Source organism: Anser brachyrhynchus (assembly GCF_964034855.1).
Source record: "Anser brachyrhynchus genome assembly, chromosome: 23".
NCBI classification, from domain to species: Eukaryota; Metazoa; Chordata; class Aves; order Anseriformes; family Anatidae; genus Anser; species Anser brachyrhynchus.
The window spans coordinates 7349504-7366158 of NC_137716.1; the positions used below are offsets into that span (position 1 = coordinate 7349504).

A 16655-nucleotide genomic window follows, 5' to 3' on the forward strand; every position below is an offset into this window, starting at 1 on the left:
AGCAATATTAAAAAGCAGAACAATTAGACAGGAGGTTTGCATAACAGAAGAGGCATGACAGGGTTTTCTATTCTTTCCTGACATAAACCCTTTTCAATGATCTCAGACAAGTAACATCTTTAGATGTAATACGTCTATCTCACAGGTATTAAAATTATCTTTATCTCCCACACTTTGTTAGAATGTACAGGTTCAGTGGCCAAGAAGATGTAGAAAATAGGACAGTCGGTAGGAGAAACAGGGAGTATTTATTTTGTCCTTGTTGTACCTAAACCAAAACTCCTTGACTCCTGACTTTCAGGTATGAAAGCCCAATCTGGAAGCCATTCTTGACAAAGTAACGTTCATCCTATTTATTTGGTGAAAACAAATAAGCACAAGCAAAACCTTACAGGGGAAAAAACACATCCACCCACACAAAACCATGCACTCTTTTTTTCACCAAAGATTTGACAGCTGTTGTCAAATACCCAATAGAAAAAGCCTATAGTAGCAGGTCACTTATTATATACTAGAAAATAAACAGTCTACTTCCTTTCCATACTGAAGAAATCAAACAAAAGATGACGTGCCAATATATTAATTAAATACAATAATGAAACAGCTTGGTTAGTACAGCAGTAATTACACAGAAAACTCACTTTGAATGTAAACTTTGATGCACTCATGACTTCAATAATATTGAAAGCAGCCCAACTGATGTCGTAGCCCAGCATCTGTAACTGTAAGCAGAGAAGCCTAGATTACAAACTTCTGAAATATGAGACTCAAAAAATAGGTCAGGATACCTCAGAAAATTAAAGATAGAACAAGAGTCCAAAAATAACACTGCAAGACACCTCAAGATTATGACCCACTGTTATGTTCTATATGTTCTGTTATGTTCCACCTGGAATAAGCTAAAGACATCCAGAAGTTCCACCAGAAGCAAGTTTTAAAAATACTCTGCATTAATTCCAGGTACTACATAGCAGTTTTATATGCACCACCGTGGATAGTTTTTCCCCCTCTTAAAAAAAATAAATCACTCTTTAATGGCGTTTTCCTGTTCTCTGCAAAGGACTGCACAAAGAAACAATCACCAGTTTCAACTGCTCATGCAACTACCTAAGAAACAATCCAGATGAGAACTACTTTTTTTAATTGGATTAGTTTTAAACCAGATTAGCTTCCTGACCTAGCTCAATAAAATTGTACAAATACTAGTGCCAGCACAAGGAATGGAATGGGATGGGAACACGCAGACTCTGATGTCAGAGATACACGCAAAAACATTTTCACCTGCAGCCTGCACTGAAAACAGTTAAAGCTGGCTGTCAAACCAGTCTAAGAAGAATAAGCAGGCTAGTTCCTCCTCAACAAGGATGAAAAAATTCAAAGATGCAATCGCATTGTATCCCCGCAAGGCACTTACATATGTAAGTTTGCAGACTGCATTTGATTTCACTGCAATGTTATCCTGCTTTAGCTCCTGCTTGATCTCATCGATGCACTGGGAGATGTATTTTGCCTGAGGGAAACAAAAAACATGCACACTCATTTACCATGGGACATTCACTTCTGTAGATTTCCAACACGTTATTGGGAAGAAGGCAGCAGAACTCATTTGCAAGAACCAAATCCATCTCGCACGCAACGTTTAGGTAAGCACTTTACTCTGAAGGAACTGCTCATTAACAAGAAATGTCATGCTTTATTACAAAACTGAAAGTACGCTGAGTTGTTTCTTCACTGTATTTCCTGTCTCCTCCCTCCAACCCCACTGTTCAGTCTAGGGCTTTAGGATCAAAGACTTGCAGCCAAAAGCTGGTCAATGGAGATCGTGTGCCTAGTGGTAAGAACAAACACTTGAGTTTCACCTCTCCTAGAGCACGTATTAGGCCCTTACTTCAACGGAAAGCCAGAGATTACTGAGTCATTATGCCTAGAAATAACCACATAAAAGACTAAATAGCCCACGAATTTAAGGTGACTGATGAAAAGATGAGTCCCCTCTTCTTTTGGGCACGCTGTATACATCCAGCACTGCAGATGTGCGCTCAGAGCAGTCCTCACACCTGACAGGACAGAGCACAAGTCTTTCACTGGGTAAAAATACTTCTGGCTGGCACTTGCCATTTACTCCAAAATTGGCAAAGATGCCTACCCTCCCCAGCACAGGAATTCGCTAAGTGATTTTGCTATTTACACATTTTGAAAAGCAACACCTAGTTATTTGTATGATTTTCTCAGTAATTCAGAGCCAAATGTCACAATGTTTACATTTAAATATTTGGCCCTTTGCTTCTTTCCAAACAATCACGTCTGTGCTTGTGGGAGGGATGTGGCAAATGCATGATCTAAAAATATCTGTACAGATTTTACTTCATAAGTAGGCTTAACTCTGAGATTCTTTCAGTTCACAATTAATTATGATTTAAGTACTGAAGGCATCTGCTACAGAAGTCAAGAAAATTTAAAAGCAGGGACATAATCCCTCCTTAGAAAGCCACACATGCACAAGGCATTTATCATTCAATAAAATATGTCAATTGCCGGAAGAACCAGGTCAGAAAACAATTGCCTAGTTTCAAAGCAAAACTCTGCCTCCATGCCATTACCTTCCACCAAAAAGATATTTTCCACACAGAAGTCTATTGGTCTGCCTTTAACTAACACTTTTCCTCTTTACACTAAGTTCTGTTTATTATCCCAACTGTTCTTTGGCCTTCTGCAACGTCCTAGAGCGATACTCATGTTTAACGTCATGAAATTTAGAAGCAGAGAATGTTATTTTTAATCAACAGTGGGTGGCAACAAAAAAATCATACAAGGTCTGTAGTGCAAAGAGATGCTGCAACGATCCAGGTGAGGAAAAGTAGCAACTGAATTTTAACACTAGGACTTCCTCCTCCAAGCAGCAGCCATATAATGGCAATCCCCACTGCTCTAATTTAGAGTCTAGCGATACCAAAGTTAGAATCCACCATCATGATGCACAGTGAACACACGTAATTCAGTGCAGGAACAGTTCCATTGGGTTAACAGCCTTAATGTAATCAGAGTAATTTGTCTGGCCTCTCTCTCAAATCTTGCACTTACGCAAGGATAAAAGCCAATGCCTTTGTGGCACTGCTAAGCTCAGATGGAAATTTGTTATTCCGATAGATTTCTACCAGAAGTCTTTGTTGAGCTTCTTGGAGTACTCGCTTGTCCCACTCCTGCAGCCTATGGAGGTCCCTCCAACAGCGGCCCTGCCCTCCAGCAAAGGCAACCCAGCAGGCCTGCTGAAAGCAAGCAAGCAAATGAATTTACTTAGGAATACTTTAAACTCATTTAAGTGCCTGTATTTGGGATAGAAATATTATCTTTGTACCAGGAATCTTCATGTTAAGGGAAGGCAGGCCAAACACCCCTTTCCTCTACAGAGATTCCCATCTGTCCTCCTGAGTAGGGTGAGTGGACCTCACCTGCCACGAAAGGAGACGGCACTGCCTCCAAATGCTTGACTATATGGAGTCCAGGTGACTTCTCCTAAGAAATAGAAGATTTGGGATTCTAAACAGTTATGACCGTGATCCAAGTCCAGACAGCTCCCATGGAAGAGTTTAAACTCACGTTTAAACTGAAAGACTTCTGATGGCAGGTAGGAAATACGTAGTTGACCTGAGATACTGAAAGAACGACTCGCACAACATGCAACTGATCTACAGACACATTGTAGTGAGCCTTGAATATTTTATGCACCCCTAACAGCACGCCAGAGCCGTGTCCCAGAACCCTGCGCCACATATCTTGTTGCCATGACCTGGGCAGCGGGGCCAGCCCCTGCTTTCCACGCAGAGTACTGCACTGCCCGCACCCAGAAAGCATCACAGCCATTTCTCACAGCTCCTACCCCAAACCTGCTTAAACATTAGCCTCGGTTTCCTAAAAACCTCTCAGGAGTTGAACCCAAACCACTGCATGACCAAAAAGGGGACAAAATAGCACAAAGGTTAAATACCGTACAACTCCAGCACAGCCAAATGCAGCCTCCTGAGTCTCCAGGCACACCCAGCAGCTTCAGCAGGCTGCAGGCAAACCCTTGCCGGTAAGTCCATCTAACAGAATGAGCAAATTCCTTTAAAGTGGGCAGAAAAGTGTATTGTAGAACTCAATCGTAACTGAAACTAAAATAAGGCCTTCTGAAGAGCAGAAAAGTCCTTCCAAAATAACTGTACACCAAATCCTAAAAGACTACAAGGAATGAAAGCCTATATATAGAACGCTTTAAAGGCTCAGGGGTATTAACTTTTTGTTAATCTCTCTCGAGTAGCGCTGCATTAATGAGCAATGTGAAGGAAACCGCTCCGTTTAGTCTCCTGTTTAAATCTGAAACCCAACAAACCGCTCCCTGCCCAAATTCCCTGCCCCATCTGACTAAACACAAAGCAAACAAGTGTGTGTGCACGCACGCAGGTCTTTAGAGCTCCTCCTGGCTCTCTGGCCGGCAGCATCCTGACCTTGCGAAGCGCCAGCCCGCCGTTGCTCCACCAAAGCAGTGCCACGCCGCACGACGGCCCCAGACCCCACACAGCCTTCGAGCCGTGCAATTCAGCCAAAGCAGACAGTGAAAGGGAGAAGGACCACATGATACAATGAAAAAAGTGTTTGGACATCTGTAGGCATCGTGGACACCAAGCAAGGCCTAAATATTTGCAAGAAAAAAAGAATTTAAGTACTGAAATAGACCAAAATTGGGTTAGTTTTCCCAGCACTGACTCACTGATAGTTTTTTGCATAAATCTCTGGAGGATAGCAGTTTTCTAGGGTGGTAAAACAAATATTTCCCAAGGATGTAATTGGCTCAGTTTTTCCTTAAACACTTTTCAGATTCCATGAAGAAAGGAAAGCAAAAGGAAAACACTTCAGAGTTCACTGATGCTCACAGTATTGAATCAATACGCAGTGATTCAATACGCAATATCGATACAATTCTTAACTACTAACCCTGTCAGTCTTACCCGAAGCCTTCCTGGGACGCTACTCAATCGCTCGTATGCTTTGGCTGCTCGGCTGAGGAGCACTTTTAAGTCCCAATATTTATAGACCTTGAGCCATTCCCAGCCAGACTGCGTTGAGCAAACAAGGCGATCACAAGGAAACCTCTCACTCCGGCTGGAGGTAAGAACAAGCAGAGCCAGTGAGCGAAAGAACATCGGCAGGGCGATGGCAGTCCTGCCAAGGCCGCGACTCCGCAGTCAAAAGCTGAAGGGCATACGGTAACACAGGGAAAAGCCGAGAGGAGCTTTCATCCTTGCGAGGCTGCCAAGTGGGAGAGGAGCCGTTCCCAACTCGGGGGAAAAGGCTCCTTAACGAAACGCCAGAGCAACCACTCAGGGGCTTGCTTTTTCTTGTATCCTTCAGGAGGAGGAAGGTTACAGAATCACTTGGAGCAGTACAGCTAAAACCCAAGAAAAGCCTGCAGATGTAAAGAGGCCTCAACAAAGCCGTGAACACAGCAGGAAATCGTAATGCCTTACTGTATTCCTCCAAACTGATGGGGCAAGCATTTCATACCCACTGAGAAAATACGCAACATCATTTAATATAAGCCCAAATTCTATAATGAATCCGAGACCTCACTCAGAAGATACACGCATTTAAACAGTGAGAACAAAGGTACCAAGAATCAAAAACAATCCCTCAAACAGAGGGAGGGAGGGAAAAGTGGGTCATGGTAAGAAGCCAAAACATCAGTTTATAGGATTCTTTTATTTCCAAGCCATGTTTTTTGAATTAAGTTTGAAAAACGTTCAAACTTTGTTCCAAGCTCTGCTCAAGACAAAACTTGGTCTTTCCTGATGATTTCAGAGATGTTCACAAAAGATTCATTTTTCTTTTCTAGCAATACACGAACAAGGCTGAGAAATCGCTCCTCCAATGGAACAATCACATTCCTAGGAAGCGTGATGCTCTGTGCTGCACTTCCATCAGCATTCAAACTTCGTGTTTTACAGGAGATGAGAAGACAGTAGTGGTTAGATAAGTGTCCCTGCAGTGACTTCACATTAAAACCAATCGCGAATTATATGCATTTCCAATAGTCTTGAAGAAGACACACTCTTATCTGAGCCAATGCATCAATCTCTGAAATCTAAAGAAAGCGAACTCTCATTCTCACCCCTTAGGGTTACAGCCCAGCAAACAAAAGGCAGTGAATCCTTCAAGCCCTTAACAGGACCAGTCTCAACCCACTGGATCTGCTGCAGCTGATTTGGGACTCATGCCTGGCGCTTACTGCAACAGCAATGGGCTTTCCACCCAGACCAACAGCAGGCGTCGGAGATTGGCAGTCCCTATTTGTACCGCACTTCAGGGTTAAATACAGTGTTTAAGAAAAGGATGATTAATAGTCTACACCAGAGGCACTGAGATATGAAATGAATGCATTACTACCACCGTAAAACAAAGTTTGGAATAAGTAAAGACAACACTAAAGAAGTACAAAGTATGACATTTGTGTTGAGCACAGTAGCGCTTATCAGTTTTTGTAACACTGAGACATGCTTGACATTAAACCCCATGAAATCACACTGAGCACGAGCACGTGATGATCTCACATGAGCTGTGCTATGGCCACTGCACCAACTTCCAGGGAAGCAGTAACAGCTGCCTGCCCCCACTTTTTGGTGAGTGTTTTGTAAAAGACCTTAGGAAGTACTACCTGCAGGACGCGAGCCACATAACATGACCGCGGTGCTTAATGCACAAGGCAGTTACACCACACACACATCGTGGAGGCAAAGCAACTTTCAAATTTGTTTATGCTTCAAGTAGAAGATCCTGTTACAAGCACAGCACGGATCATCTGCCACCTCTTAACTTTGGAAGAAGGCTGGAAAGAAACATATTGCTTGCCAGGCTTCCATCAAAACCCCCAAAAGCCCTTCATGTCAACAAACCCCAGTAACTGACTACAGTACCTGAAACATACGCATCATACCTCAACAGCTCAAAATAGATCAACTGAAGTAACAGCTGTTTTTTTTTTTAAGCTCTTGGCTATTTTTGCATTCACTTGAACACAGCATTAGAGATAAGCATAACAGATGTTAACTTCTATCATAGATAAATAAAAATACTATAATATTTAAATACAGTAGAAGTAACAGGATCCCTCCCAAAGACTGCTTCATGGATGGAAAGAAAATTTCCAGGCACATGCTCCCACACATTATCTTACAACTAACTTCCCTAAAGCCAAATCCCAGGTAAAGTAGGCAAGAATCTAAGCTACACTTGGCACATTGCACAGCATTCATTTAAGCAGGTTTGTGGCAGCCAAAATAAAATGATGCAAAAGGTAGCCAGATGCAATAAGGAGTTCAGAAAACACGGTTACAACTTGAAAGGCATTGGAAAAAGCCAAGCTTATCTTTCACTGAACTGTTATAAGATGTTGCCGCGTGTTTGAACACGTCTTACTTAGCTTGGCTTTTACTACTCAGCTCTCCAGGGATTTATTCACTCATCCTGTAGGTGGTCTCAGGATCCTAGACCGCGGTATTGTCCCCATCAGTGATAAATACAGTTGGCTTGAAGGCCAACTTTTGCCACTTCATTCTGCAGTCATCTTCTCCTACGTTATTTATAAGAAACATGGCGCATTATCCACTACTCCCTTGTCTGTTACAACCAAAGCTAGCAAGATAGCAAGGCTCCTTGGCCAGAAGACACTTATGGAGGAATGCAAAAATCAATTTACATACACATATATGGTTGGCTGAAATCATACACACTGAGTGAAATTTGGCATGGTACATCCATCTACCCTGATCTGATTTATAAATCAGTAAAAAACACTGAAATATTGTTTTAAAAATTCAGCTAGCTGTATACCACTTGCTCAGCATGTCTACCTGTTGGAGTTGCTCAGTATCTGCCCTCCAAAGAGCAGCCCTGCAGCACCACAGGACGCTGTACAAACACACATGACCATCTTCCAAACAGGTCAGCAGCAGTCAGGGATGAGACGTGGCAGAAGAATCAGCTGCGGAGCTGCAGCTGAGCACCCAATGCGACCCCCAGCCAGACGGAAGCCTAGGTTGGTGCAGGAAACCCAGGGCGACGCTGCCTGGGTCACCGAGCACTGCAGATCAGTCGGGTTTGCTCTCAACAAGCCCCTTTTTGGCAGTTTGGCCAAAGAGGATTGCAATGTTTTATACACAAAAAAAACACCTATCTGGGGAGCTGCAGCACAGATACAGGAGCCATCCTGGAGTATTTCCCCACGTGGGCTGTGCCAACAATTAAGTCAGCATTAGATAGTGTGCCCTAAAACAGTCCAACATAAATCAGTAAGTAATGCATCTTCAGGAAGGCTTCAGAGATGTCCCTTAATATAAAGGTCTCCAGTCTGATCACGGTATTTGTTAATTTAACTGCACAGCAATTAAAAAACCCTCAGGGGCCTACACTAAGCCATATCTGAGCAGACAGCTTTGAAGACCACAGAGAGGTGACAGCCAGAAATGCTTATCCCTGAGAACACAATAGGTACTTGACCTTTTATTTCCATATTACAATACGAAGAGCTAGGCAAGTACCTTTACAGTAGATTTTTCAACTTCTTAGTTCCAGCCATATTTCTGTGCAGAATTTCAGGCTTTGATGAAGGTAAGCTCCATTACAAGGATGTGTTGTTGTACGCATACGAAAAAGTCACTCGCTAAGGAACTAAAGTATCTATTGTTTTCAAGAGTCGGCTGACTGGAATTAGTCTAGAGGGGAACACCAACAAGAGAAAGATGCTTAATAATACATTAACATAATAATAAAAATGCAACACCAAAAATATTCCAAAGAGGTAACAATGATTTGTGGAAAGGCGTGAGAAGTTCTCAGGTATGGAAGAATAAGGACAATGAAGAAAAAGATGGGCTGTGGCCATTGCTCGTTTCTTAAGTTCAGTACAAACATTTGGGTAATTCAAGAGAACTTGTACAACAAGAAGCATGTGAACAGTCACACCACTTGCTCGAAATGAGCTTACGTTCCTCAAGGCAGTGAAGCTCAGTCACACACTGCAACAGCTGGAAGCCCAAATTTGCTATGAAAACCCAGCCCACCTGAAGAAAGGTTCATCATACCCACATCTGTGCCTAATTCCCATTACAAACCTTTTCACAGTTGAACCTCTCAGCAAAAGCTAAGACATTTGTCCATCTAGGCTATACAATAAATTATATAAAGGAACAGCTAATACAAAACACAACACTCAACTACACAGCCTACAAACTCAGTGTGATCAGTGTCTGAGGAGGTAAGTCAGTGTGTCCCCAACATCCTTCCATAACCAGTGACACCTCAGTATTCAAAGGGGCTTGTAAATACTGTCAGTTATTTTTAACTTCTTGTTAAAAAACACACCACTGCCTATGCTACTACCGACCATGTTATTTGCAGCATCTTTTAGCTTACTCAAAAATCTTTATACTTCTTTATAAAATCTTTATACTTCCTGCCACCTGGATTTAAGCAGACTCCCCTTTCAATTATGAAGCATTTATATTTTTCAGTATCAGTTGTGCTTCGTTTTAAGCAAGCTAAGGAACACAAATGCTTCTTTATAACTAGTCCCATGACTTGGTCTTTCTGATGCACGTTGTTTAAAGCTTCCCTTGCTGCTCTTCGCATCCCACCAGAAATGGGACACGTCACCAAAGAGCACTTCTAGATGAAAAATCTAAAGTTACTCTTTGCACCAAAACTATTCACTAACCCACACAGCAGAGGAAGAGGTTTTTCACTAACTTTTGTTATTTCCTCTAACATGGTCAACGTCCGCAGAAGGACCCATTTTCTGCATTCAACACCCGGACAAAGATGGCTGCATCAGAAAGCATCAAACAAACAGCCCTGTGAAGACAACCGCAGCACAGAAATATCGTTAGCTTGTAATGTGATTTTTCTAGATGTTCTTCCCCTGGCCTTGCAAGAGGTGCAGGATGTCCCCAGGTACCAGAAAACTTTTTTTTCCCCTGCACCTGCCTAGGCAGAACTTTTATTTACATATGTGAGAAAGCAAACTGTCCAGAGCGCTTCAAACCCTCAGAAGAGAGCCAGCTACAAAAGAATCCGGACAGGGAACAACGCTCTTAGCCCCACTCATGCCACAGACAATTAAATCATATTTAACACCAGAGAAAGCACGAAGCTAACGAAAGCCAGCACTAATGCAAAGCCTAAGCTGCTCTCTGCTTGTAATCACCCAGGACAAAAGCCCACGTCTTGGCCATTGCTCCAAGGCTCCAGGCCAGACCCCTTACTGTCCACGATGCAGAAGGTCCAGCAGAACACTTATGCTCCTTGCCACCTCTGGAGGCCACCACCAGCCTGCTTCCTCGCTGGTTGGTGTGAGGTCCTTACCCAGTCTTCTGTGTATTGTTCCTATTTCTGACTCTGCCTTTTCCCAACGATTCACACGCGCCAAGAATTAACAATGGCAACTCCAGATCCACTCAAAAGTGGGTGGAATAATGAGCTCCTTCGAAGATATGAACACATACGATGAGCAGTAAGCGATCAAGCATCAGCGACTCAAAGCCGTCTGCCATCACTGAGCTGCACGCCACCTGTTATTTGCTATGAAAACCCAGCCCACCCGAAGAAAGTTTCACCATACCTACATTTCTGCCTACTTCCCATTATTAAGCTTCCCTGTATTTTCAGTCTTGGGCACCAACAACATTTTCAGTATTCCTCAAGATTCCTGCCACGATCCATGCCCCCCTGTCCTTTACTATTAGCTATCAATAAAGGGACCAGACGCCAAGCTGCCAGAAGACCACTGCATTAGATGATCTTCAGCCTCACTGGTGACAGGCTATGCCCAAAAGACTTGGGATTTTACAGGATTCCTCAAAACCCCTTACACCATGATTTCATGTGAAAACATGTCAGAGAAGTAACTGGAATTGTGCAGTCAGGCACAGCAGCACTCGATTTAGCAGAAAAGGTTTTTTTTAAGCAACTCAAGTCCATTGTCCTCAGGTAACCGTCCCTAGAGGTGAGAACACAGCGGCAGCTCTGTAAGGCTAGGAGTTGATCCGTTAGACACGTATTTCACAGCACGTCACACGGAACACTCAACATGTCCCTCATTTATCATTACAGATCAACCAGAATTAAGTTTTGGTTTTTCCAGCCAGAAATACTGGTCACCCCTCTCTCCTCAGGCTTGCTTCTGCGAGATCACGTATGAAAGTACTTACTTGCAAACCAGCGGTGCGACACTTGGCACAGAGCATTACCTAGAGAAGAGTGCAAGGTTTTTTATGTGCCTTTTCCTTAACTATCAACTACCAAAAATTTAACGTGCTAATCTTTCACGCAAGCAGCAGCTTCACTGACAGAAATGAGAGTGGTTTTCTTTAGTTAGGAGAGAAGTGCACAGAAATTTTGTGCAAGACTTTAAGCCCTTTCCCCTCCTTAAGTGTCCTCCAGTAAATCAAATGCACTCGAAACACAAAGGGCTATGGTCTGAACAGGACAAGGCGCCACTCATTTCACAGCCCCATTTCAGCTATTTTATCATCTCAGTTTTATAAAGAAGCCTCTCACTATAGCATCTGACGGTACTTTCCTTGTTGGGAACAAAGATGTTCTTCACCCCTAATACAAAACACTGTGCAGGATCCAAAGAGCACCTAAGGATTATCGCTGCCTTGTACTTCAGGTTCAGGAGAACATCCCTAAACAGAAATCATTTCCCAGTTTGGAATATCTAGAAAAAAATACTTTTAACATCCTGTGGCACAAGCCACTCCCCTTTAGCCTGCTGTGTAGCACATCCATAAAAAGTAGGCACAGAGTGGAAGAAGTTATTCCACGGGGGACAAAACCCTGTCAGAACAGATCAAAGATTCACTGCTTTCACTATCAGAAGGATTCATTCTCCAAATGAAAGAGAAAGGTATTAGAAGCGAAGGCCAGGGGAGAATGGCACAGGACATCACGTCTTCCTTGCAGACTTAGCACTGGGAAACAGCACAGGGATTAAAGCATCTGTGGCCAGTGTTGAAAAGTAAACATGACACGTTAAACTAGGAGAAGATCTGAAGTGGTTACGCTACCTCTTCACACTGCGTGTACTACCCAGAAGGATGATGCAACTCCAAATTTCCCCGAGACTGGAAAATGAACGGAACGTCTGCACTAAGAAGTGTCTGCGTGAACTGAAGGGCATCCTCCCCCTTACCTCCCATCCTCACAGAACACCACCACTTCAGTCCCAGTGTTTTAAATTCAAAATAAATGGGTCAGCTTTAGACAAAGATTGGAAACTAAAATGAAAACGGCCTCTCACAGGTAATTAAGCACTTTGCAGCAAAGATGTGAGCTGAAGTGCCAGTCAGCCTCCACTGCTCTCTCAATTCCTCTGCTGAGCTGAAGGGAACACTTCAAAATTATTGTCGAAGAGTTTGTGGCACTCCATCAGCTTCACAACTAGGCTTGGGGTACAGCCCTAAGGCCCAGCGAGACAAGAGGCCACACAACCATCGGGCAAGAACGCAGCACGCCTGGTGAAAAGCTGCGTCTGCAAAACCCACAGCCGGCCCTGGGTGACAACCGCTCGGCACGCCCTGTGCTACAAACACGTCCCTGAGGCAGCAGCGAAACGCCAGATCCAACAGCTTGGGATGGTACCTGCGAGGAATTGGCACCTGTCATATTTAAGAACAAAACACTTTTGCTTCTGCAAAAAGCTTAATTAAATCAGAAGTCAAAGCAATAATCATACCTTCAGTTCTTTAGTGTCACTTTATTTAACAACCTCCGTGCCTCCTTTTCAGAGACATCTCTTTCACAGAGTAATTCTTGCTGAGCTGAGATCCATCAGCTACTGGGCTGTTTGTGTGAAACACTTTGTCCTATTCAGAAATGTGTCTCCCTTGAGCTTAGACACTTATCTGGAGACACACACAAGTCATTCAAACAACTACATTCAATATTTGAGCAACACTCGGTAGATTAAAATCAACAATACAAGCATTGTGGGAAAAGGAAGATCTTTTTGCAACTACTTCCTCTAAAACATCATACTGATCTTGCAACGTCATCTGAAAATCAGAAGATATCCACGACCATTCCCTGAGAAGCACCGAATCAGTGCCCAGCATCTTAGTGACAGAAGGTTTACAGTCCTCTTCAAGAGCTAAAAAAAATGAACAACCCTGTGCAGTTTGCAGCCACCTTATGTAATTAAGCAGTATCTTTGAAGGATTCCAAAGCAGACCGTGTTACAGAAGACTCACATTTCATCAGGGAAATGGCTACTGTTCAGCTGAACACATCCTGAAGATCCGTTTTTAATTTCTGCTGTGCACATGAGGAATAAAAGAGGAACTATCCCTACAGTTACCTATTTTAAAATGTCAATAAATATTTCCAATTGAAGAGCTGCCGTTGTTTAAAATACTGCCACGCTACAATCCAACCCCTGCAACTGACACCAGCCTCTTAGGGAAGGAGGCAATACATTTGCTTTGACCTCGGTGAATCCTAGAGAGAACATGCATGACTGTGTAACAACAAGTACACGGAGCCCTATGAAATTGTCCAAGTATTTTTTCCTAACTTGAAAGAACAGAGGAAATCGAAGCCAACACACTATTTTTTGTCACAGGCTAAGCAGGAACTCAGTATGGCTTGTGACACACAGTAACTTGTTAATCCTGACCGCATAACAGTGCTTGTGCTCTTCACCCTCTGAATACATACAGAGTCCTGGAAAAGGAGCTATTTGTCATGAAATTATCTTAGAAATTAAACAGTACATTTAATCTTCCTCAAAAAGGGCTAGAGCCACAAAGACCTGGACCTGCATCAGGGGAAACCTCAGAGCTCTGGCAGCTGAAGATGTATTTTCTGGCCTATGCACAAAAGAATAAAGTATGCTTTCTAAAAGCAAGACAACATACAAACCGGGCCTAAGCACGCGGAGGTGAAGTGCTCTATACGTTCAGTTTACCTGTTCCAGCTTTAAGCATAACACTTTAAGCGTCCATATAAACATTCTGTTCCCCTTCCTCCACAGCTTGCCATGTTTGCAGGGCACCACATGCTTTTAGCGCCCAGAAATCAAATTTATAGTAAAATAAAAATGTAAGCTTCCCACGCATCACTAGCGAACAAGGCCTCGTCCTGCACACAATGACCTGCTTAAAAGCCATCAGAAAATGGTTTAGGAAGTGGTATTTCACATTTCAGTCCAACAGTGCCTGTAATTAAGAATTTACTGGGAGCCCTGATTAAATTAGCTTAAACATTTGATTTAGTAACACCAGTACAATTCTTTATCGGATACTTTTCATAGCTGATACTGTTTGGATATCCTACTTTAATGAAGGGATATTGTAACATACAATTATTTTTACACGTCACTAACTCCGCAGCAACTCACTTATATCCCAAAATATAACCGTTAGGCCGTAAGCAAGCTAAAGCCATGACTACTTAGTTGAAGATTAACATAAATGCCACCCTTAGTGTCCGTTACACCCCAATTAACATGCAACACTTCAAATTCAATGTGGGAAGTCTCCTGTAACACGTTCTTGATGACTAATTATGCCACCTATACTAATTTCCTGATCACATGCCTCTAATACAAGTGGGAATAACAGGCCAACACATCCAGCTGCTTTCTGCCTATGAGAGCTTTGACACGAGGACCGCACATTTCAGCTGTAAGATGGGCAACACCGGTAACTCAGTAACTCGAAGGCTGAGCTATGACTGCGCTCGGCCTTCCTGCCCACTGGCTTCGTGACGAACACCAAACACGTCGCTGCCCTGTGTGCTGCAACAGGCAGGAGCCGCTTCACCACGCACATCGTTCATCTCCCCGCCGCAATAACACGATACATGGAAGAGCAGCACCAAGCAGGCCTCTGCCTTACCCTCCTTTTCAGCCCATTGCTTCCCTTTCGCTTCCCTCTCCGCCGGCCTCTCCTTTCTGACACCACCCAGCGCCATCCTTCCTAGTTTTGATTCCTGCTCGCTCCTTCCCCAGAGCAGCGGCTCCCTCCCGGGCCGCTGCAGGCCTCTGGGCCTCACGGAGCCTGGGCTGGAGGCAGGGGGCTGGAGGCCGGCTCCTTCCCCCCCCTCACCCCGCGGCGTGCGGCGGACCCCGACAGGAGGCACAGCACGGCCGGGGGCTGCGCGGGGGACGAGGCGGCCCCGGCCGGGCGGCGTGAGGCGGTGGCAGCCCCGCGGGGCAGCCGGCGGCCTCTCGCTCACCTCGTCCTCCTTGTGGTTGCGGATCCCCCGCACCAGGTCCTGCAGGTTCTTGTCGAACATGCGGTCGATGCTGCCCTTCACCATCTTCAGCGCCATGGTGGCGGCGGCGGCGGCGGGGCCTGCGCTCGGGGCTGAGTGGCCGGGCCCAGCCGGGGGCGCCGCCGCGGCTCCTGCACAAGCCGGGTGAGAGCAGCGGGCCCGAGCCGCTCACATGCCAGGCAGGGAGGCCAGGGGGGAGCGCAGCACGAGCGGCGCTGGCCCCACGCGGAGCGGGCGGGCGGCAGGGGCAGCCCCGGCGGCCGCGAACCCCCAGCCCCGGGCTGCGCTCGGCCTCCGAGCGCCTGACAAAATGGCGGCCGGTCAGCTGAGGGCTCGGCCCCGCCCCCTACAGGCCCCGCCCGTCTCGGCTAGGCCACGCCCTCCCTCGCGCCGGCCACGCCCCTCGCGCCTGCCCGCGCGTCCTCCCGCGACGGCCGCGGCGCTGCTGCCGCTAACCCCGCCCCCTCCCCGCGGGGCCACGCCCCCAGGTCCCACGTGGCGGGGGGGGAAGGGGGCACGCGTGGGGCTGCCGCGCCTCCCGCCCCGTTGGGCGCGCAGCCCATAATGACCCATTTCGGCCCTGTCCGCCGCGTGGGTGCAGCTCCACGGCCTGGTGCCACCACCGCCGCCCTGCCCTGGGTGGCAGCATGGTGTCACTAACACTCGTGGCTTCTTCTGCAGCCTCTGCTCCACGGGTGATCCGTGCCAGTGCGCTCAGAGGCACCCCAGGTGGCGAGAGCGCCCAGGGGGACGTGGTGCCCAGTGGGGCACCCGCCTGTGTGTGCCGGGGCACCCTTCCCACAGGCAGCCCAGGCCCAGCTTGCCCTGTGCCCATGTGCCAGGCACCTGCCTGCTTGCTGTATGCGTGGCTGCCCAGACGGTGACATTTCTTGCCGAGGATGGGTCGTGCCGTGGGGATGGAGAGGGAAAAGAAAACGTGGAGCGCTTCCAGCCCACCAGCACCTCCAGAAGGGGTTCCAGCGTTCGTGGAAGGAGAGCGAATGGGAAGGAGACCTGCTCAGCCCTCCGAGCTGCATTATGCCTGGGGAAGGACAGGGGTTTCTGTTTGCTTTTCTCCTTTGTTGTCTGCCTCCAGGTTCTGACTTACAGCTGGCTTTTGTTGGCCCCAGCAGAACGGAGCCCATGGGTTTGGTTTTGTTTTATTCAGAAAGAGCTACAGACGTGAGCCCCTACCCTTGGGTCTCCCAACAAAGACCTCAAGGCACGGCCGGGGCACAGCTGGTAGGACGTGGGGATGGGGAAGGGGCTGTGCACTGGGTGTTCCCAGTGCTGAGAGGGGACCTTGGGGCCTGCTTTTAACACGCTTTTCAGAAATAAGCCAAAAGGAC

General features: G+C 45.9%; 1 protein-coding gene across 2 annotated transcripts in view; it reads right to left on the reverse strand.

Annotated features, from left to right (window-relative positions):
* Positions 1-15628, reverse strand: part of AP3D1 (adaptor related protein complex 3 subunit delta 1) — a 45047-nt gene extending 29419 nt beyond the window's left edge. For both annotated transcript variants that reach the window (XM_080565660.1, XM_080565659.1), the window contains exons 1-3: positions 15268-15628; positions 1415-1510; positions 642-722 (exon numbers count right to left, since the gene is read on the reverse strand). In XM_080565660.1, coding sequence (XP_080421786.1) covers positions 642-722; positions 1415-1510; positions 15268-15363 — 273 coding nt within the window. In that variant the 5' untranslated portion in view covers positions 15364-15628. The remainder of the gene's footprint in view (positions 1-641; positions 723-1414; positions 1511-15267) is intronic.
* Positions 15629-16655: the final 1027 nt, after the last annotated feature.